We start from the raw sequence: 24,905 nt of genomic DNA on the forward strand, positions 1-24,905 counted from the left end.
GCTGCTGCCCCCGCGACCCGACCCCGGAACAAGCGGAAGATAATGGATGGATGGATGGACAATATTTAACGCAATTAACACATGCGCTGCACGACCCACTCACGCATTGTTGCGTTCAGTCTATAATAGCGCTGTTTTACCCATACAGTATATAGAGCTAAAAGGCAGTGTAAAATGAGTAGAGTGAATTTTGGCAGCCTTTGGAGCCTTTTTTTTTTAATGGCTAAAGCCTTACAATCCCTCTCCAAACGGTTAGAATAATCGTGGGAAGGAACGTGGGGATGAAAGGTAGTAGTTGATCTTTTTCTTAACACCCTATGTTATTTCCTCACCCTATGTTAGAAGATATATCAATTGGTACCACGACGCACAGTCATGGTTGCACTTCCCATCATGCATTTGGGCAGAAGGTAAATGGCTACAGTATCATTTACTGAAAGCTCAACAAATACACTAGATGGCAATATTTAGTCAATATACAAAGTCACATTTATCCTTTAAGAATTACAAGTCTTTCTATCCGTGGATCCCTCTCACAGAAAGAATGTTAATAATGTAAATGCCATCTTGAGGATTTATAGTCATAATAAACAAATACAGTACTTATGTACTGTATGTTGAATGTATATATTCGTCCGAGTTTATTCATTTTTTTCTTAATGCATTGCCAAAATGTATATGATCGGGAAAAATTATCGGGAATGATTGTAATCGAATCGGGAGCAAAAAAAAAAAAGCAATCGGATCGGGAAATATCGGGATCGGCAGATACTCAAACTAAAACGATCGGGATTGGATCGGGAGCAAAAAAACATGATCGGAACAACCCTAGTAGTAACGCGACGGATGCCATCATTTTAGTGCCATTACCGATACTCTATCCATACCAATATGGCTTATCAGTATGATATCAATTGTTATTTGTTAGTACTACCGCTACCTATGACATCATTTTAGTGCCGAATCCGATTCTGTATTGGTAACGATTTGGCGCATCGGTACCAATCCCGTCATGCTGATATGTGCAGCAGCCAACAATTAAAAAAGTTCAAAAAGGGCCATAACAATACAACTTTTATTGGGAATATATTTGCACAATAATCAACACCATATTATAAACATTTTTCAAACTTTGTTATTCTTCTCTTTTATACAGTCAGTTGTGTACAAATGTATACAAAAATGTATTCAGGCTATAGTCAAGTTCCACAAAAGATTAAATGTACAGTATTAAAGCACAATCAGATATCATTGAGAAGAGGGCGTGGCATAAACATGCCTACACGTAAATAGACACGACCGCCCCGCCCTCGACTTCTGGGTTAAACACACGTCGATAAACAGGCATCACTTGCACACGTAGTAGCACCGGCAGCTCAACACGAAGGCAAGGTGGAGAGAACTGAAACCTCAGAAGGCATGCACGTGGTGACCGCAGCGCTGATTAAAAACGGCGAGGTAAGGCAATGCTGGATGATCGCTGATAGTCCGTCATCTGGTTCTCTCCAGCAGGCCCGGATGCTGAACGCGGGAGGCGCTCAAATCACAACAAACAGAAAAGCTCATCCTTGGGAACGTTGCAGCGGTTTGGACACACAGGCCTTAAAAGTTTGCTTCACAGCACTTTGAATAGAACGACAACATAGAGGAAACAAGCAGGAGGAGGGAGGGAAAACAAAGAGATGTTTGATTTTGAGCTCATTCACAAGTCATCTTGGCTCCTGAGTTGAGTGATGGGGAGATGAAAAATAACCAGAAACCAGATTAAATGAGAGTTTAAAAAGTCTCACTGTCACCATTTTTTTCCCACACTAAATGATTGAATCTTGTCAAACTGTATTCAACAATCAATTGTAAAGACTCACACAGATCCATAACTTTAGAAATTGCGCAATTGAAGATTCAACTCTTTCATGCAAAATATTATGATTTATTTTTTAGATTATTTTTTCGAGAATGTTTTGTAAAGTTCATAAACTGTAAGTCTATATTTGCAGCCCACGGAACATTATTTTGCGGTCCCCATTTGACATCCAATTGTAGTACAGCGATTCCTCATTTTTCGTGGTTAATGGGGACCAGACCCCGCCACAAAAAATGAAAAACTGCGAATTAGCGCCCACCCCCCCCAAAAAAAAAACAAAATAAAAAATACGTATAACCCATGTTTTTTTCACTTTTTTTCCCCAAAAGTATAATAAAAAAACATATATGTATTAGGGCTGTCAAAATTATCGCGTTAATGCGCGTTAATTAATTTTTAAAATTAATCACCTTAAAATATTTGATGCAATTAACGCACATGCCCCGCTCAAACAGATTAATATGACAGCAGTGTAATGTTCGCTTCTTACTTGTTTTTGGCGTTTGGCGCCCTCTGCTGGCGCTTGGGTCCAAATGATTTTATGGGTTTAAGCACAATGAGTGAGCATGGTGTAATTATTGACATCAACAATGGCGAGCTACTAGTTTATTTTTTGATTGAAAATTTTACAAATTTTAATAAAACGAAAACATTAAGAGGGGTTTTAATATAAAATTTCTTTAACTTGTACTAACATTTATCTTTTAAGAACTACAAGTCTTTCTATCCATGGATCGCTTTAAGAGAATGTTAATAATGTTAATGCCATCTTGTTGATTTATTGTTAGAATAAACAAATACAGTACTTATGTACCGTATGTTGAATGGATATATACGTCTTGTGTCTTATCTTTCCATTCCAACAATAATTTACAGAAAAATATGGCATATTTTATTGATGGTTTGAATTGCGATTAATTAATTTTTAAGCTGTAATTAACTCGATTAAAATTTTAATCGTTTGACAGCCTTAATTTTTATACTTTCAACATTATTTGGGAGGGTCTTAGCTTTCATATGAGCCATTTCTGAAACCAATTGAATAATTAAAAGTCAGGTTATTAGTAGGGCTGTCAAAATTATCGCGTTAACGGGCGGTAATTAATTTTTTAAATTAATCACGTTAAAATATTTGATGCAATCAACGCACATGTCCCGCTCAAACAGATTAAAATGACAGCACAGTGGAATGTCCACTTGTTACTTGTGTTTTTTGGAGTTTTGTCGCTCTCTGCTGGCGCTTGGGTGTGACTGATTTTATGGGCTTCAGCACCCATGAGCATTGTGTATTGACATCAACAATGGCGGGCTACTAGTTTATTTTTTGATTGAACATTTTATTAAAATGAAAACATTAAGAGGGGTTTTAATATAAAATTTCTATAACTTGTTCTAACATTTATCTTTTAAGAACTACAAGTCTTTCTATCCATGGATCGCTTTAACAGAATTTTAATGCCATCTTGTTGATTTATTCTTGTAATAAACAAATACAGTACTTATGTACCGTATGTTATCCATCTTGTGTCTTATCTTTCCATTCCAACAATAATTTACAGAAAAATAGGGCATATTTTATAGATGGTTTGAATTGTGATTAATTGATTAATTCATTCATTCTTTTTTAAGCTGTAATTAACTTGATTAAAAATTGTAATCGTTTGACAGCCCTAATATTATATATATATATATATATATATATATATATATATATATATATATATATATATATATATATATATATATATATGTACAGTGGGGAGAATTTGATACACTGCCAATTGAATATATATGGCGTAAAACACCGACAAGACTGAAAAAGCAGTTTCTGCTCTTTCACCCCTTTTTAAAATAGACTGCTGTATTTTGAGCCAAAAAATGTGTTCGATAGAATAATATGTCTGTATGCTGGCATAGCAGTTTCATGGCACATTAGGCCCCCAAACTGTTTTTAATTTGTCCATTTTACCCTGGAAACCCCCGTTTAAAGACGTCGCGCTTTTGTTTCAACCCAGCCATAAAAATAAGCTCAGGAACATATTGGCCCGAATATAAGACGTTTTTGCATTGAAATGACGGACATTATACCCATTCACGCCGCTAGATGGCGCCAGATATCATTGACGTGGTGTTCTGTCAGGACAGATCTCAGCTACTCTCAAGTTTAACCAGTTTGCATTATTTTATTGCAATGCTTTTTCTTATTCAGATTTGTTTCAAGACTACAATTAGACTTCAGTTTGATAGTTAATGTAGTTATTGCAATTTTGTTGTTTTATCAGAATAGATTGGTTTATTTACATTTCAAAAACCAGAAGCCATTCATTTACGAATGTGATTGCACTTTAGTTTACATTATTAAATGTTCAGATATTAAGATTTGAATGAGGCAAAATAACATGCTTTTTCTCTCAAATATATTGATATAATAATTTGTTTCAGATGTACTGTAATTATTTTCTGTATAAAAATTAATTTGGTGTTCAAAAAGTCTTGAAAAAGAGGGGGTTGTCTTATAATCAGGGCCGTCTTATATTCGGGCCAATACGGTAATTATATTTATTATTGAAAATGTCTGTCATTTTTAGCTTAGAATCATTCAATGATCTCTAATATTTAGTTTAAAGAAAAAAAAAAAAAGACTTAAAAATTATTCACTTTTTTAAACTTTTAAACAAATTACATCACAATGAAAAAAATGGTGTCTGTAAATAAGTCACGGATATCTACCTCATAACTATGGCTTAATTTTATTTATTTTTTTGTTACTGTCGCATTTTCCCCAATATGTTAGATGATAAACAATCGATCCAAACAAAAGAGTTTAAAAGGGGTAAATATATGAAAAAGAACATCTTGACCACTCCTTGATGTCTGCGATTTCTGCATCGCGACCCTTGTTATATTACCGTGTTTCACCCATAAAATGCCCCCAAAATCCGGCTGTGGCCATTCACACGTGTCTTGACACTCGGTGATACATGCTACATGGAATTTTTTTATCGAAACAAGTACACGACAATATCTTGTTAAAATCATGACGTCTTTAATTGTGCTCTCTCATGCTTCACCTCCAGTTAGGGTTTTGCTGTTTAATTTTTTTAATTTTATTTTTTTAAATGTTCAACATTTTTATTTTCCCAGAAAATTGAGATTTCAAGCTTTCCAATAATGTATCACACATGCATATCGGACAATTTTGAATTTTGGCCAAATTGGGGGTCTCAGAGCAGAACTTCAAGTCACCTGAGTGTTTTCCGCCATACATATTTTAATAAATGTTTTTTTAAGCACTTCAAATGTAATAATTATGTTTTAAACATGTTACTGTCCCACTGAATTTTTTTAAACAAGTACAAAAGTGCTTCTCATTATTAAATTCTTCATTGAGTGAGCCCACTCAAATCCGCCTAAGTTGCTCACTTAAACACAATGAGTTGCCACAGCAATTGTTAAACGATGATTGATGCATGCGGCGCTTTGAAGTAAGCATCTGTCCGGCAAGATCAAATGTTAACCGTCTGTCATTGAGTCATTGGCTGGCATTGAGTTAATATAATGATTTATGCTAACAAGTTAGTCAAAGTGAATTAGCAGCATCAATGTTTAAATAAATGTGGGGCTCAGATGACTAATGTATGTTGATATTTTGCTTGATATGGAGTACACGGCGCGACAATACAACACTGAGCTGGTTGCGTTATGCCAGTTGAGCAGGTACAGTACATTTTTAAATACTCAACAACAACAAAAAATGGAGGAGTGGGAGGTTACTCGCCCTTGATACGCAATTAATACAAACAATCGCAACACCTACACAAATCAACGCTGTCAGTGAGCACACGGTCTTTTAAAACGAAACAGAATTTAAAGGGTTTGGTTCGCGCTTACCCTTGCATCCCGCGCAAATATTTGGGGTACAGCTTGAACGTGAGCGCAGCTGAGCAGGGTTATCGTTGAAAAGGAAAGGAGCGACAAACCTTTGGCATCGGAAAAAGAAGAATGCGTGGGGAACAAAATAACACAGCGTTCGTGATTCATCTGCGGGTCATCGCGGATGGCGTCGTCCGGCCACCTTGTGTGACATAAGACCGCCGCCTTGTGAAGTGCGGCACTGCGGCCTCGTTTCCTTTACATACATTCAGAGTCCTTCTAGCCACTTAGTTAGGTTTGCAGGTGTCACGAGCTTCGTGAAGGCATTCCGAGCCACAGTTGGAGAAGAAGCTGGAGAACCAGCGTCGCAGCGAGGCTTGGGTTTAGGGCGGTCGCACCGCCGCAATCAGAGTCGTCTTCCTGTGGAGGAAATTATTCGTTAGTGTTATGGATTTTCCTGTAAAATTCTAAACTTTATTAATGGCACTGAAGCATGATTATTCAGCCATCCGAGTTCAAATGGCTTAATACAAAGACTTGGTAAGTAAACTCAGGGTTAACTCATATATTAATTAACATAGTTAATGTAATTTTTGGGCGATAAGATGCACCTGACGATAAGCAACGCCCATCTATTTTTTTTAAGACAACAATATTAATTAAATGGGTTAATACTAAGGCTGGGTAATTGAACTCAGAGTTAACACATAACAATTAACTGTGATGTTTGGTCTATCAGACACACCTGCCCATAAACTGCACCCATTTATTTGATAAGAAAACAGTATTAATTAAATAGGTTAACGCTAAGGCTGGGTAAGTTAACTCAGAGTTAACTCACATATTCAGATATTTACTGTAATTTTTGGACCATAAACTGCACTCATCTACTGTATGTGACAAGAAAACAGTAGTAATTAAATGGCTTAATCCTAAAGCTGGGTAAGTTAACTCATAGTTAACCCACATATTAATTAATATAGTTACTGTATTTTTTGGACCATAAGGTGCACCCATCTATTTGACAAACAAACTGTATTGATTAAATGGGTAAATACTAAGGCTGGGCAAGTTAACTCATAGTGAACTCACATATTAATTAACATAGTTACTGTAATTTTTGGACGATAAACCATAACCATCTATTTGACAAGAAAACATTAGTAATTAAATGGGTTAATCCTAAAGATGGGTAAATTAACTCTGAGTTAAACCACATATAAATTAAGATATTTACTGTAATTTTTGGACCATAAGATGCATCCATCTATTTGACAAGGACACATTATTAATTAAATGGGTTAATATTAAGGCTGAGTAAGTTAACTCAGAGTTAATCTACAGATTAATTAACATAGTTACTGTAATTTTTGGACCATAAGATGCACCCATCGATATTACAAGAAAATACTATTAATTAGATAGGTTAATACTAAGGCTGGGTAAGTTAACTCAGAGTTAACTCACATATTAATTAACATAGTGACTGTAATTTTTGGACTAAAAAGTGCACCTGACTATAAGCTGCACCCATCTATTTGACAAGAAAAAAGTATTAATTAAATGGGTTAATCCCATCTATTTGACAAGATCACATTATTCATTAAATGGGTTAATATTAAGGCTGAGTAAGTTAACTCAGAGTTAACCTACAGATTAATTAACATAGTTACCGTAATTTTTGGACGATAAACCGCACCCATCTATTTGACAAGAAAACAGTAGTAATTAAATGGGTTAATCCTAAAGCTGGGTAAATTAACTCTGAGTTAAACCACATATAAATTAAGATATTTACTGTAATTTTTGGACCATAAGATGCATGCATCTATTTGACAAGGACACATTAATAATTAAATGGGTTAATAAAAAGGCTGATAAGTTAACTCAGAGTTAACCTACAGATTAATTAACATAGTTACTGTAATTTTTGGACCATAAACTGCACCCATCTATATTACAAGAAAATACTATTAATTAGCTAGGTTAATACTAAGGCTGGGTAAGTTAACTCGGAGTTAACTCACATATTAATTAACATAGTGACTGTAATTTTTGGACTAAAAAGTGCACCTGACTATAAGCTGCAACCATCGGTTTAACAAGAAAAAAAGTATTAATTAAATGGGTTAATCCCATCTATTTGACAAGAACACATTATTAATTCAATGGGTTAATATTAAGGCTGAGTAAGTTAACTCAGAGTTAACCTATAGATTAATTAAAACATAGTTACTGTAATTTTTGGACCATAAGCTGCACCCATCTATTTGACAAGAAAAGAGTATTATTAAATGGGTTAATACTAAGGCTGGGTAAGTCAACTCAGAGTTAAGCCATATATCAATTAACATAGTGACTGTAATTTTTGGACTAAAAAGTGCACCTGACTATAAGCCACACCCACCTATTTTACAAGAAAAAAGTAGTGATGCACGATAATACATTTTTCAACCGATACCGATAACCGATAATTTCCTCCTCATTCCAACCGATAACCGATAATGTCAAGCCGATAAAAGATTTATGTAAAATTTTAAACAAAAGAAAATATTACTGTTCAAAAATATAATTTATTGCGCTTTTTTTCAACATAAAATATGAACAAGTCGTCAATTCAAACATCTAAATAATGACAGATTGTCTGACATTGTGTAATGGTAAATTTTGGCAACAATTACTTAAAGAGTAAATACCTAAGTTGCACCAAATGCCTTTAAAAGTAAGCCATTCCTAACATATATAACATTAATACACTGCAAAACACACCTCCTTAAAACTAGTCAGTTTTAAGTGTAAATCTATTGGCAATAAGTGAAATTATCTGCCATCGCTTCAAGTGTATTTCTCTCAGATTTCTTGGAAGAAAAATAGCCTTAACAGCCTTGTTTTAAGCAATATATTATAATACTTAATCCTAAAAAAAAAACTTGGAAGAAGGAAAGATTTTGAATAATATTTGTGGCTACAGAATATTGATTTAAGAATTTGATTATCTACTGTGACTGTAATTGATCAGAGAAATAAGTTAAATAATTTGAAAAGTGATTGCTAATGTTATGTGCTTTGTTGCACACTGTGAAAATGATTAACTCAAAAGAGCGAGATGTCATGTACCCATTCTGCAGCGCTTTGTTTACATTTGCGGCTTTCACGACATTTGCTTTACAGCAGCCAAACTGATACACGGCAGTACTATTTGGACGGAGTTGGAGCTCGCATCCGCGTGCGTGTTGTTTTGGGCCTGAGTTTTGTTAAGCCGAAAATAAAGGCAGCGTTACAAAGTCATCTGACCGCTCGTCATTTTACATACTGAATGCATTATTGACTGGCTGACTTCGTTTTCTCCATGTTTAAATTATCATCTAACCACTGTGCCGTCATGATAAGCTTGCTTACTGGACATCACTTTTTCATGAAGAATGATGGTCGTATAAACTGCATTATTTTTTTTTATACAGAGCTTTGGTTCTCGGGTCATTTAGGGGAAAAAAAAAAAACGTCTCGTCTCGGCGGTGGCGGCAGCTACGTTCGTACCGGATAATCCGCCCGCCCCAGCCGGTTCGCCGCGGCGTATTCGGGTCCTGGCTCTGCTTGCACGCCGTGGGGGAACGCTCGAGAAACCGGGGTGTTCGCCGGAGGTCCCGAAGCCGGGGAGCCGGGCTCGGCTCGGCCCGCGGCGGTCTACCGGACCGGCCAGAGCGGCGGGGTCCGTCGGAAGACGCCTACTTGCCGACTATCGGTCTCCAGTCGTGCCGGTGTTTAGCCTTAGATGCGAATTTACCACCTGCCTTGGGCTGCATTCCCAAACAGCCCGACTCTGTATCGTCACAAGCCGTGTAGTTTAACTTAGTTAGTGTTTACAATAGCTTTAGCATTCCCGCTAGCAGCAGCCTCGTATTCGTTCCAAAAATCTTTGTGATGCAGTTTTAAATGGCTGCTGGGTTAGTGGTTTTGAATGAGGACGCTTTCTTTCTGCCTCGTGGAACTTCTACGGTACATGTTTCGCAGATGGCGAGAGCGTCGTTTTTTTAGTAACAACCGCCATAATATTCAACTACTTCTTGTCGTGTAACTCCGCCTCCTCAACCCCTCCTCCCTCAGGGGCTTCAGAGAAGGGAGGGGTTGAGGAGGCGGCGTGCTGAATTCTTCGGTTGCGCACATTTGGAGGCAAAATCAAGTATATAATTATCGGATTGCATTATCGGTTGAATTTTTTTATTATCTGGATTATCTGTGTGACGTCATAATTGCCATTATCGGCCGATAATTATCGGTGACCGATATTATCGTGTATCTTTAGAAAAAAGTATTCATATATAAGTCATACTGGACTATAAGCCATACTTACTCTTGTCACAATACTAAACTGTTCTATTGTATTGTAATTACACATTAACTCCTTGTTTCCAATTGATGGTGATAGATGGCCAATTCATTTGAACTAGTCCAATTGGATTGGACATATGTCATCGTTAATGACATCCAGTGAGTGAATATAGATTGATTAATAAGGATTTACTTAATAGAGTAGTATATTGAAATATTTTTTAAATCCATTTTTCTACAGAATGCAATTAATCGCAATTAATCTTACATGATTAAAAAGAATACCCATAGCCCAGCTCTACTTAATATTATACGATTATCCCTTTTAAAATTATTAATTTTTTAGAATATTATATCGCCAATTGCCCACAACTGTTAATGTTGTGCATGTGTGCGTATGTTCTGGCGAGCTCGGCCAACCTTTGAAAAACTTTCGAGAAGGCTTGGCTTCAAAAAGCAGGAAAGCCGTGCCCAGTTTCCTCTGTTTACTTCAGTGATCCAATCCGTCTTCCTATGAGGAGCTAAGTACACTATAAGTAAGTAAAGCAGCTCAGAAAAGATGAGAAAGGACCACTTCCTACTTCCTCTTTTGCCATCTCAGGATACACTCAAAGCCATCAAGTGTCCTGATCTAAGAAGCTTCTAAACAACAATGAAAGGCAAGGTTCACCGATATGAATCCATTTTTCAGAGCAAATATTTAGACAGCTTATAAACGCTGTAAAGTCGGCCAGTCGTGACCGATATTTTATTCGCATTCCTGCTTTGATTTTGCCGATTTATGCTGATTTATGTAACGCGTGAACCGCGTCGCCCCTTTTTGGATCCGACATCACGCCATGAATGCTAATGGGTGTGAACACAGCAGCTGAATTATTGTTTCCTGAAATGACTTCATCTGCAAAGCATTCAGTTGGATGTAAAAACTATTAACCAATTTGAATTACAGTAAGTACGTTCTTCTGTCTAGAGAACAGACTAACCCAAAAAACTCAGCAGCAGCAGAAACAAGAGGGATGAAGAGCTCAGTAAGGACCCTCGGCTGATTGGACACAAGGGTTCATCCTTGCATGACGAACAAGCGCCACAGCCAATGGGATGCAGAAGCAAAAATGAAAAGATGAAGACAGTCATAAAGAAACTTAATAGGCAGATAGACAAAAGAGAAACAGTGGTATGAAAAATGGCGGGAAAAAGAAAATATGGACAGCGACTGTATCTCTTCATGAAAATCTTACGTTTTCGTTGTTGTCGAAGCACACGTCCGGACCTTTGCGGTACCTCGGGTTCTGGGCCAGCTCGCACGGATCGGGACCTTCAGCTGAACACAGTTTTCAGGAAAATGTCTACAATATGGTGATGAATCAGAACGTTCATATAAACCGGAAAATTCGTAACTACTGTATTCAGTTTTATTACATTACGCACTATATGGTGCACCTAAAAGTGAAGACTGAAAATTTGGCGCTGACAACCATCGGCTGAAAATAGCTGAAAATGCATTGTTGGTAGAAATGTGACCGAATATTCAGCGCTGACAGCAATCGGCTAAAAATGCATTATCGTTAGCAAGATTGCGTTAGCCAGCATGTTGCTTCTCGCCGTGTTTTGATGACATCATTACAAAAGGACTAAGTTTCTTCACACTTCATATCCGAAAACCGATCGTACAGTTTTAGCTGTTTTCGGTCACATCTCTAGCTAAAAGCGTTTGATTTCGAGATAATCTGATGCGATTTATACATGGATCAATATTGGTTAATCATGGCATGACATTCCCTTTTAAACAGCGCCATCTAGTGGACGTATTGCGCAAAGCGCCTTAAAAATGCAGTGCGCATTACATAAGAAAGTTGTTTTAAAATAGGAATGTCCACCTTCTACTCCGATGCGCTTTATATAGCACAAAATATGGTAAATCTCTTAATGTAAAGTGTATAGAGCAAGGGTGTCCAAACTTTTTGCAAAGGGGGCCAGATTTGGTGCGGCAAAAATGTGGGGGGCCGATCCTGGCTGACGTCCTTTATGTAGAACAATATATTTAAGCAAATTTTAGCAAGCCATTCTGTGTGTCATATTTGCTTTATTATTGCTTTTAATTAATAATTTCAACAATCTCGCAACTAGCCTTTGCGGCGTTCTCTTTTGACTCTCGGGCTCTTGTGAAATACTGCTGCTGTGAAATTTAACTAGCTTCAAGTTGCTTCAATTTCTTCTATTTCTCGCTGCGTATCTTCCCTGTAATCTTGTCAAGGGCTGCAGCTATCGAATATTTTAGTAGTCAATTAATCGATGGTCTACTTAGTTCGAATAATCGGATAAGGAACATTCTTAACATCCGAACAGCTAAGCGGAGCTCAGCGATGCTAAGCGGCGCTAAATGAAGCTAAGCGACTGATACTCTGTCCGTCGTCGTGGAACAGTCCATTGTAGTGCATGTGTGTGGGGGGGAGATAATATAAATGCAGCATTCAAATGGCTTTCTTTTTTGTTTTGTTATTTGTTTGTTTGGTATGCTGACATAATTATACATGACGAATAGTAAGGGGTGCTGCTGGCTCCGGTGGCCCAAGCCGTTGCTCGTTGGGGCAAGGGCAGCTGGTTGGGGGCCCCCTACTGGTTGGGGGCCTAAGGCGATCGTCTACTTCGCCTGAATAGTAGATCCGCCCATGATTAACAAACACCAAAACAAGTAAAAGAACTGAATGCAACCTTGCTGATGACTTCTAAAACAGGACATAAAACATGAAAAATGAATTATTGTTCTTCCCTCGGCAGAAAAACAGACTGACCAAGGTTACAAAAACATAGAAACTGAATAAATAAACTCTGTAGGCCTCAAACAAAGCTAACAAAAACAAAAGTAATGAATAGATCCTGGCTACCTCCAGAAACCAGGACACAATTCATAAAAAAAATGAACGACTTTTATGCCCTTCAAATAAATACACACAGAAAAAGTCAGGGGAAAAAATCTAACAGGGTAAGGAACTGATTACCTCAACACAGAAAGCGTAAAACAAAATTAACAAGACGTCAATTTGACAGCGCACATGTGAAACAAATGTCAGATGCGCAAGACACCGAATCAGGAAACAATAAATCCGATTAAATGCTAGCTAACGCGGTCCAAAACAATCCAATACAGACTACTGAAAAACGTGTTTCACCGATGTTAAACTAGCGTCGCGGCAATACCATAGCGACCCCGTGGCAGACGCGGGCGATGACACCTTTACTGTTTAAACAGCAAGAACTCAAATTTAAGGCACATCTGTCAAACAGATAGCCTGCCTCCATTTCGGCCCACAAGTGCACCTCTGCTCTTAACCTTAATTCAACTTGATGTCGGTTTGCGGAGCAGAAACAAAGAAAAGTCAATCTGCTAGTAACATGAGAGCGCCTTTCATACGCGCCGCATCTGGTTTACTGCTCACCCGCGAACGCTCAGAGGGGACTTGCTGGAAAGGGCTTCGGTGTGCGTCCTTGGAACGCAGGCTTTAAAGCTCTCTTGTCAAAAGGGGTGATAGATGGACGGGATCGGGAGTGAAAAAAAGACATGTCACTCTCGTGTTGACTATTTACGACCTGTCTAAAAGGATACAGGGTTGTTCGGCCTGTCGCAGCGGTCTGGGGTCACATGACAAACACGTGGCCCTGGCGTCGGTGATCAGGAACACCAGGTTGGTGTTTGGCAGCTTCTCCGCTCGATACATCCTGACGGGTACGTGGAGATTATGTGGAAGGAATCAACAAAACATTGTCAGGAATGTCATCCTTGCCTGTAACTTGACTTCCTAGTACAGTGGGGCAAATAAGTATTGAGTCAACCACCAATAGTGCAAGATCTCCTACTTGAAAAGATTAGAGAGGCCTGTAATTGTCAACATTGGTAATCCTCAACCATGAGAGACTGAATGTGAAAAAAAAAAACCAGAAAATCACATTGTTTGATTTTTAAAGAATTTATTTCCAAATTAGAGTGGAAAATAAGTATTTGGTCACCTACAAATAAGCAAGATTTCTGGCTGTCAAAGAAGTCTAATTTCTTCTAACGAGGTCTAACGAGGCTCCACTCGTTACCTGTATTATTGGCACCTGTTTTAACTCATTATCGGTATAAAAGACACCTGTCCACAACCTCAGTCAGTTACACTCCAAACTCCACTAAGGTGAAGACCAAAGAGCTGTCGAAGGACATCAGAGACAAAATTGTAGACCTGCACTCGGCTGGGAAGACTGAATCTGCAATAGGTAAAACTAGAGATGTCCCGTTCGATCGGGATCGGGTCCGATCACGTCATTTTCAAAGTATCGGAATCGGCAAAAAAATATCGGACATGTTTTTTTTTTAAATATATATATATTTTTTAATTAAATTGTTTTCTAATTGTATTTAACGTTACAGACATAGTGTGTTACACTCTTCCAGAGTCTTTAGTTTAAGCTTAAGGTAGGGTTATCAAATTTATCGCGTTAACGGCGAGAATTAATATTTTTACATTTATCACGTTACAATATGTAACGCAATTAACGCATGCGCTGCACGACCCACTCACGCATTGTCGCGTTCAATCTATAATGGCGCCGCTTTACCCATGCAGTACATAGAGCTAAAAGGCAGCGTAAAATGAGTAGAGTGAATTTTGGCAGCCTTTGGAGCCTTTTTGTAATTGGCTAAAGCCTTACAATCCCTCTCCCTATGATTAGAAATATCGTGGGAAGCAATGTGGGGAAGAAAGGTAGTTGATGAGAGAAGATATATCAATTGTTACGACGACGCACAGTCATGGTTGCACTTCCCATCATGCATTTGGGCAGAAGTTAAATGGCTACAGAATCATTTACTGAAAGCTCAACAAATACACTAGATGGCAATATTTAGTCACAATATACAAAGTCACATTTATCCTTTAAGAATTACAAGTCTTTCTATCCGTGGATCCCTCTCACAGAAAGAATGTTAATAATGTAAATGCCATCTTGAGGATTTATTGTCATAATAAACAAATACAGTACTTATGTACTGTATGATGAATGTATATATTCGTCCGAGTTTTATTCATTATTTTCTTAATGCATATTGCAATGCATTGCCAAAATGTGTATGATCGGGAAAAATTATCGGGAATGATTGGAATTGAATCGGGAGCAAAAAAAAAAATGCAATCGGATCGGGAAATATCGGGATCGGCAGATACTCAAACTAAAACGATCGGGATCGGATCGGGAGCAAAAAAACATGATCGGAACAACCCTAGGTAAAACGCTTGGTGTCAAGAAATCAACTGTGGGAGCAATTATTAGAAAATGGCAGACATACAAGACAACTGATAATCTCCCTCGATCTGGGGCTCCAAGATCGCACCCTGTTGTGTCAAATGATAACAAGAACAGTGAGCAAAAATCCCAGAACCACACAGGGGGACCTAGTGAATGACCTACAGAGAGCTGGGACCACAGTGACAAAGGCTACTGTCAGTAACACAATGCGCCACCAGGGACTCAAATGCTGCACTGCCAGACGTGTCCCCCTGCTGAAGCCAGTACACGTCCAGGCCCCTCTGCGGTTCGCTAGAGAGCATTTGGATGATCCAGAAGAGGACTGGGAGAATGTGTTATGGTCAGATGAAACCCAAAATAGAACTTTTTGGTAGAAACACAGGTTCTCGTGTTTGGAGGAGAAAGAATTCTGAATTGCATCCGATGAATACCATCACCTTGTAAATCTGCACTGCCCCCTAGGGCTTGGCATGAATACTACATCGTTTTCATGCGGAATTGCAACATTGTTGAAATGGAGACTGGCCGATAGAGACGCAAATTTGAAATTTTTCGTATTCTCGGAGAGTCACCATGTAAACGGCCCCTTAGAGATGGTTTTGTATCCTTTGCCGGCTTTACACGAGTCAACAATTCTTGATCGCAGGTCTTCAGACAGCTCTTTTGACCGAGCCATGATGAACACCAGACAATGCTTCTCATCAAGACAATTCTTACCAGGTGTGTGTTTTATAGTGGGCAGGGCAGCTTTAAAACACTCATCAGTGATTGGGCACACACCTGACTTAAAATGTTTGGTAAAAATTGGTTTCAATTGCTCTTTAAGTCTCCTTAGGTAGATGGTTCACTTACTTATTTTTCCCCCCTTCTGTTATTGTTTGCATACTATCCTCATTAAAATATGAAAACCTATAAATGTTTGGGTGGTTTTAATTAAAGCACTGTTTTTTTTTTTTGTTTTTTTTTTATCTATGTGATTTTGACAAACATCAGATCACATTTGATGTTGATTTCATGCAAAAATGTGAGAAATTGCAAAAGATTCAGATTAGGGCTGCAGCTATCGATTATTTTAGTAGTCGATTAATCGATTAACTAGTTTGTCGAATAATCGAGTAATCGGATAAGTAACATGGAATATTAAAATACTTGAACTGAGCCTCAAACGGTATAAAAAAATTAAATAAGGATCTATGTACAACAAAAGGACAATTGGCTAACCTAAATAGCAAAAGTCTGCTAGCTTAAATGCTATAAAACGTTAACTTTTTTTTTTTTTTTTCAATGCTCTTAACAAATGGTTCAAACACATATTCCAACAAAAAAGGGCTAAAAATACCCATAAACTAAATTACGAATACATTAAAAAAAAAAAAAAAACTTAAGCTTATGTTGGTCTTAACATGGAGCAGCTGGATTCAGCCATGTGAAATGAGGCAGACTAGAAGGCAATGTATCCACTCAAATCAATAAAACTGATAGCAAACACTTTCAAAATAAACCATGGCAACGCCGCAATAATTAAACGAATACTCGAAGCAGCAAAATTTCATTCGAATCTTTTTTTTTTCTAATCGAATACTCGAGTTAATCGATTAATTGTTGCAGCACTAGTTCAGGTACTTTTTCATACCACTGAATGTATATACACATTTCTATACACAATAATATATATACACATTATATCTCCATCCATCTACCCATTACCAATCTCCCCATTTATATAATGTAGACACCAATCTATCTTTCTCCCAGCCATCTACCATCAATGCATTCATCTACTAAACATCCATTACGATCAATCATCATCCAGCCATGCACACCATCCATTTATCTTTCCATAATATTTACATCTTAGGGGCTACCATCTAACCATTAAAACCTACACATTGATTCATCTATCAAAAAGAACATGTATCCACCCAACCAAAAACTATTCTTGCAATCCCGTCATCATTTAAACATGATTTATGTAGGGTCGAAGTATTATTTTCCTAACATTCAAGTCCCACTCTAAATAATGCATATTTTCTTAGTTCTTAGTAGTTCTGCTATAATCATAGTGATTTACTTTATGAGCTGCTATGTAATATAAGCAGTTCCATTTGATACATACTGCTCGGACCTATGCAGGTGCGCATGTGGCCCCTCTAAGCTGTTCTCTTATTGGACTTTTTATAGCCAACATGAGGCTTTGTGTGTGTGCGGCCGTTAACATTGGGAACCAGACACGCGGGTCCCATAACACTGGGTAATTACAGCCATATTTAACCCCCAAATTGACACAAAAGAAGGTTAAAGAAAAGTAAATGTGCAGCGGCCCGTGAAGATTGGCAAATTTGAAACTAAGCCAGGGTCTGGGGAAAGTAAAACAGATAAAAGAACTTTTGTGCTTCCCCCTGCAGTTCCTGTCACTGGCGGATCAAGGTCAAATGTGTCTGATTGGAACTCGTAAGAGAAGCCACCTGAAGTAAAAAGGCAACACTGTTGCTAACCTTTTCCCTACGGCTCGTTAAACTAAAGGATAGGCAGGAAAAAGATGTGAGGGAGGGAGGAATATATTCATAGTGTCATATACAGTGCCCTCCATAATTATTGCGCCCCTGAAAAATATGTTTTTTTTAGCTTCTAATATATATTTTTTAATTCAAATAATATGGGACCTTAATGGAAAAAAAAGAGAAAAATCCAACCTTTAATACAAGTGCATTTATTCCGTGGGGAAAAAATCTCACATAAAGAAAAAATTATTTGACATGAAATAATGTGTGTCACAATTATTAGCACCCCTGGTGTTAATACTTTGTACAACCCCCTTTTGCCAACAAAACAAGGTCTGGGGACTGAGATGACCATGGGAGAAGCTTGATTTTGTGTCTGGTGAACCATTTCTGTGTAGATTTGGCCATATGTTTCGGGTCATTGTCTTGTTGAAAGACCCAGTGACGACCCATCTTCAGCTTTCGGGCAGAGGGCAACAGATTTTGATTTAAAATGTCCAGGTATTTCAAAGAATTCATGATGCCATGCATAGTTCAATCTTGGTCTCATCTGACCAAAGCACACGGTCCCAGTTGAAGCCTGGTACTGTGTGTATTTTTGTTTGAGACCAAGATTGAGCTTTTTGGCAACAAACACTCTAAGTGGGTCTGGCGTGCCACGAAAGATGTGCATGCTGAAAAGCACCTCATACCCACTGTAAAGTATGGGGGTGGGTCGGTGATGCTGTGGGGCTGTTTCGCTTCCAAAGGCCCTGGGAACCTTGTAAGGGTGCATGGTATCATGAATGCTTTGAAATACCAGGACATTTTAAATCAAAATCTGTTGCCCGAAAGCTGAAGATGGGGCGTCACTGGGTCTTTCAGCAAGACAATGACTAGAGCTGGGAATCTTTGGGCACCTAACGATTCGATTACGATTATGATTCAGAGGCTCTGATTCAATTATAAAACGATTATTGATGCACCCCATTCCTTTTTTTTTTTTTTTTTTTTTTTTTTTAATAAATGTTTTGTACATTAGTTCCAAAATTGTTCAAAAATACTCTCAGGCTAACCCAAACTACTATTTCAGTATCAAATTAACATATAGCAGTAAAAAAATATACAAAAATAACAGTAAATAAAAAAACTCCAGTCCCCATTCTGTATCAGCAGCTTTAAACTACATTTAATTAATTTAATGTTGTGAATCAACCATTAAAGTTGTTAAAATTGCTCCCGTTATTCCATAATTTCCCTTTTGTCTACTTTTGACATGTGAACGTTTTAAAACTATTTTAAAGATAGATTCAAGTCAATATTTTACCGATTAAGGAGTATTTTAGATAAAAAGTTAATTAGGTTTGCTTGGAAGGTTCGCTACAACAGCCTTGCAGGGAAGTGTACTGCTTTAAGATGGCGGCCGTTTACTAACGCCCGCATCTAGCTTTTTGTAGATGTGCTGCTAATGCTACAAGGCATCTAGTCCTATATAAATGATATCTACCGTAACATGTGGATTTACTTTGTAGCAGCTTTTTGGCAGCAGTCAGGTATGTTGTTGTGTTTTTTTATCTCGTGGCATGAGTTGAGCTCGAGCCGTGAGTTGAGCATTGGCATTATCCGAGGGGCCGTGGAATGAGAAGCATGATGTTTAGCAACTCTCGCCCCGTTCTTCATTGTCCCGAAGACCGCGCGGCGCGCTGAGTGTGTTGTACTTCCGCTTTACTTGGCATATTTCAATAATCGGAATTTGGATGTTTGTGAATCGTTCTCGAATCTTCCACGGCCGAATCGCGAATAATCTAAGAATCGGAAATTTTGCACACCTCTAACAGTGACCCTCAACATATGGCCAAATCTACACAGAAATGGTTCACCAGACACAAAATCAAGCTCCTCCCATGGCCATCTCAGTCCCCAGACCTTGTTTTGTTGGCAAAAGGGGGTTGTACAAAGTATTAACACCAGGGGTGCTAATAATTGTGAAACACATTATTTGATGCCAAATAATTATTTCTTTATGTGAGATTTTTTACCCACTGAATGAATGCACTTGTATTGAAGGTTGGATTTTTCTCTTTTTTTCCATTAAGGTCCAATATTATGTGAATAAAAAAAAAAAAATTAGACGCTAAAAACCACATCTTTTTCAGGGGTGCCAATGATTATGGAGGGCACCGTATGCTATATTCGCACTAAGAGGAGGAAGTTGATAGCTCGTGGAGGCTCATGAAAAAGTAATTAGCGGACATACCTCGAACAGTTTCCACAGTCCAGGACCCCCGAGTAGGATTTTTCATCATTGTCAAAGAAGTACTGCGTCTGCTCCGTAATGCAGCTTTCTTTAAACATTGCGTCGGAAATCTCTTCATCAGGTGGCTCCGCTAAATGAGGGTTGCACAAGGTGAAGTCAGTTCTTCCACAATGCAAAATTTGCTTGACCAATGAGAGTAGGGATGGTAATTGATAAGATTTTGACGATTCAGATTCCATTATCGATATTGCTTAACGATTTGATTCTTTATTGATTCCCTTATCGATTCTAATTTGGACTAATGGACTGTATGAGGTTCTGCAGGTTATTTTGCCAAGAGAGTGAAAAAGGGGATTAGATTAATATTGCAAAACAAATGGTTGGTTTGTGTGCTCACCTGCCTCCAGAAGGTTTGGGAAAAGTAGGCCATAGAAGAGCTGCTGTAGTATGGACCTACACAGGAGAAATTGATAAGTACTTCCATAGACTCCACCATCAGTTGAGAAGACAGCTCCAACAGTCGACCCAGGCACAAAGTTGAGTTGACTTTCACTGTGATAAACCTAAACACATGCTGCGTTCTAACGCCGGAATTAGGTGGAAACAGGACGAAGGTTTTACTGCATACCGGCAGGCAGGAGTGTCTAAAGAGCGAATTGGTCGAGGATTTAAGGTAACTATTATATTAAATAGCACCATGCATGCACTTTGAAATGTTGTGGGAAAAAAAAAAAAAAAAAAAATCAATGGATAAAATTAGTGTAACATTGGCTTGAAATATTTACGTAAAATTAATGATAACTGCCCGTTTATTGCTTTTAACCAAGAATCTAGACTGTTTTACGTTCATATCTATAAAAATTCCACGATTTAAGCATTTATTCACAGGAATTTTCAACTTAAATAGCTCTTTCCTTGGTGACGGCCGCCATGTTGGATTACACAATACCGTAACTTTTGCTTGAAATTAGGGCTTGGCCTAACTTGTACTAACATTTATCTTTTAAGAACTGCAAGTCTTTCTATCCATGGATCGCTTTAACAGAATGTTAATAATGTTAACGCCATCTTGTTGATTTATTGTTATATTAGACAAATACAGTCCTTATGTACCGTATGTTGAATGTATATATCCATCTTGTGTCTTATCTTTCCATTCCAACAATTTATTTTACAGAATATATATATAATTTACAGAAAAATATGGCACGTTTTATAGATGGTTTGAATTGCGATTAATTGCGATTAATTACGATTAATTAATTTTTAAGCTGTAATTAACTCGATTAAAAATTTTAATCGTTTGACAGCCCTACTTGAAATATTTATGTAGAATGAACGATAACTGCTCATTTTTTGCTTTTTTGCAAGAATCTAGACTGTTTTACAATCATATATATATATATGTATATATATATATATATATATATATATATATATATATATATATATATATATATATATATATATATATATATATATATATTAGGGCTGTCAAACGATAAAAATTTTTTAATCGAGTTAATTACAGCTTAAAAATTAATTAATCGTAATTAATCGCAATTAATCGCAATTCAAACCATCTATAAAGTATGCCATATTTTTCTGTAAATTATTGTTGAAATGGAAAGATAAGACACAAGATGGATATATACATTCAACAGACGGTACATAAGGACTATTTGTTTATCATAACAATAAATCAACAAGATGGCATTAACATTACTAACATTCTGTTAAAGCGATCCATGGATAGAAAGACTTGTAGTTCTTAATAGAAAAATGTTAGTACATTTAGAGACATTTTATATTAAAACCCCTCTTAATGTTTTCGTTTTAATAAAATTTGTAAAATTTTCAATCAAAAAATAAACTGGTAGCCCGCCATTGTTGATGTCAATAATTACTTACTCAATGCTCATGGATGCCTATAAAATCAGTCGCACCCAAGCGCCAGCAGAGGGCGGCAAAACTCCATAAAACACAACAAGTGAGCGTTTCAATGTGTACTGTCATTTAAAACTCTCTGAGCGGGGCATCTGCGTTAATTGCGTCAAATATTTTAACGTGATTAATTAAAAAAATTAATTAACGCCCGTTAACGCGATAATTTTGACAGCCCTAATATATATATATATATATATATATATATATATATATATATATATATATATATATATATATATATATATATATATATATATATATATATATATATATATACACCTGTATATATATAGGAACTCCGTGATTTAGGCATTTATTCACAAGAATTTTCAACTTAAAAAGCTCTTTGTTTGGTGACGGCCGCCATTTTGGATTACACAACACCATAACTTTTGCTTGAAATATTTACGTAAAATACACGATAACAGCTAATAATTGTGACACACATTATTTGATGTCAAATAATTTTTTCTTTATGTGGGATTTTCCCCCCGCTGAATGAATGCACTTGTATTGAAGGTTGGATTTTTCTTTTTTTTCCATTAAGGTCCCATATTATTTGAAATATATATATATTAGAAGGTAAAAAAAACACATCTTTTTCAGGGGTGCCAATAATTATGGAGGGCACTGTATTTTAACTAAGCAATTTCTAAAGAATGAAAGAAGAGAGTCTAATCTTTCTTTTGGTGGGTTCCATGTTTATATAGCAATAGAACAGATTTTCTGTGGGTCTTGCAAAATTATTCAAAATCCAGTAAAACGGCCAGGAGCAAAGGGCCTTGCTCCGGTGAAAATGGCTGGGAGTGAATGAGTTAATGAGATCTGTCATAAGCATTCAGTAATGCTGATGATTGTGTCATTTCATAGTTATGACGATCTTGTGGCAGTCTTATGACGCCACAGTCAAATAAAGTCTTATTAACCCAAATAAATCAACGAAATAAGCCACACTGGACTATAAACCGCAGGATTCATAATGAATGAAAAAAGTAGCTGCTTATAGTCCGAAAATTACAGTATGTAATTTTCGTGCCATACGAGCACAATACATGTATAACACGTGCACTTACCAGGCAGCTGTGGAGGCCCACCAACTAACACTGAGAAAATCTGCTATAGTTGGCTACAGAAGAAAGTAAGAAATGGACGTTAGCGCCTTCAAAGACGATCCAACTCCGACAAGCAAGCAAGCAACCCACCACATAGACAGAGCGAGGCCCCGATGCAGCTTTGCTGTCCTTCTCCGGGTCACAAACCGACTGGTAGTCATAGGTCTTGTTGAAGGAGTACAAAGAGGTGTTGACGAGGTTTATCATCAACACTGGATCCACCTCACCAAAGAATTGACCTATCTGGACACACGAAAGTGACGCACAGTTGAGAACACGTTCGGGGATTTGCATGGCAGAGAATCAGTCCGCGAAACTAGCATCTGCTTTCATGGGCGATTAACTTTGAGGCTTCAGTCATACGCAGGCAATTCTTTAAAGCGGGCAGCTGTCAACACATCTCTGGTGCATGTAATTGAGTAGGCCATTGCCAAGATCTTTTGCAACAGTGTTATGTTCATGCCATGGCTATGTTTGAACCATTATTTGTCTACTTTTGACAAAAACCCGAAGCGGGCTGACGAGGAATTGGATGTTCCATTCATTTTCGACAGGCAGCGCCGATATTTCCGAGCCAGTGGCCTTTGTTTGTTTGCTCTATTTATAAAAATTCCAGGAAAACCAATGAAGGTCTGATCAGAGAAATTTAAAGCAGATGGTCTGTAGTAAGGTGCCAGGCGCTCCACAACTGTTAAATGTCATTATCGGAGTTAAAAGAGAACTGTTGTAGGTGGCCAAGAACTGAATTTTCAACCGCAATGCATGGAAATGAAGACATATAATTGATCCTACAGCCAAGCTAATGCAAATAATAAATCACACAGTCTGTGGTAATAGACAGAGTGAAAGCTTAAATTATTCACTGGCGTTGACGGAGATATAAAGTACGTCCAATCCCTTTGAACTGGGAAGGCTGGCAGCGAATAAGTTCAACTGGATTGGACGTCTATCACCGTTAATGATGCGCCGCCAGGGACTCAAGTCCTGCACTGCCAGACGTGTCCCCCTGCTGAAGCCAGTACACGTCCAGGCCCGTCTGCGGTTCGCTAGAGAGCATTTGGATGATCCAAAAGAGGACTGGGAGAATGTGTTATGGTCAGATAAAACCAAAATAGAACTTTTTGGTAGAAACAAAGGTTCTCGTGTTTGGAGGAGAAAGAATACTGAATTGCATCCGAAGAACACCATACCTACTGTGAAGCATGGGGGTGGAAAAATCATGCTTTGGGCTGTTTTTCTGCAAAGGGACCAGAACGGCTGATCTGTGTAAAGGAAAGAATGTATGGGGCCATGTATCGAGAGATTTTGAGTGAAAATCTCCTTCCATCAGCAAGGGCATTGAAGATGAGACGTGGCTGGGTCTTTCAGCATGACAATGAGCCCAAACACACAGCCAGGGCAACAAAGGAGTGGCTTCGTAAGAAGCATTTCAAGGTCCTGGAGTGGCCTAGCCAGTCTCCGGATCTCAACCCCATAGAAAATCTGTGGAGGGAGTTGAAAGTCCGTGCTGCCCAACGACAGCCCCAAAACATCACTGCTCTAGAGGAGATCTGCATTGAGAAATGGGCCAAAATACCAGAGACGATATGTGAAAAGCAAAGTATTAAGATGAACTTTTGGTATTGACCAAATACTTATTTTCCACCATGATTTGCAAATAAATTATTTAAAAATCAAACAATGTGATTTTCTGTTTTTTTCCCTCATTCTCATGAATGAGGTTTACCCATGTTGACAATTACAGGCCTTTCTAATATTTT

The 24,905-nt window shown here is 37.7% G+C and overlaps 1 protein-coding gene across 3 annotated transcripts in view; it reads right to left on the reverse strand.

The window, feature by feature from the left end:
• Positions 1-1,062: 1,062 nt before the first annotated feature.
• LOC130916769 (voltage-dependent calcium channel subunit alpha-2/delta-1) overlaps positions 1,063-24,905 on the reverse strand; it is a 258,325-nt gene continuing 234,482 nt past the window's right edge. For 2 of the 3 annotated variants that reach the window (XM_057837728.1, XM_057837726.1), the window contains 7 exons: positions 23,236-23,388; positions 23,107-23,159; positions 20,484-20,539; positions 20,087-20,216; positions 13,671-13,783; positions 11,305-11,387; positions 1,063-6,157 (listed from right to left, as the gene is read on the reverse strand). In XM_057837728.1, the coding sequence (XP_057693711.1) occupies positions 6,044-6,157; positions 11,305-11,387; positions 13,671-13,783; positions 20,087-20,216; positions 20,484-20,539; positions 23,107-23,159; positions 23,236-23,388 (702 nt within the window). In that variant the 3' untranslated portion in view covers positions 1,063-6,043. Of the gene's footprint in view, positions 6,158-11,049; positions 11,132-11,304; positions 11,388-13,670; positions 13,784-20,086; positions 20,217-20,483; positions 20,540-23,106; positions 23,160-23,235; positions 23,389-24,905 lie in introns of all 3 variants that reach the window. The other variant, XM_057837729.1, reaches the window with a different exon arrangement.

Source organism: Corythoichthys intestinalis, chromosome 5 (genome assembly GCF_030265065.1).
Source record: "Corythoichthys intestinalis isolate RoL2023-P3 chromosome 5, ASM3026506v1, whole genome shotgun sequence".
NCBI classification, from domain to species: Eukaryota; Metazoa; Chordata; class Actinopteri; order Syngnathiformes; family Syngnathidae; genus Corythoichthys; species Corythoichthys intestinalis.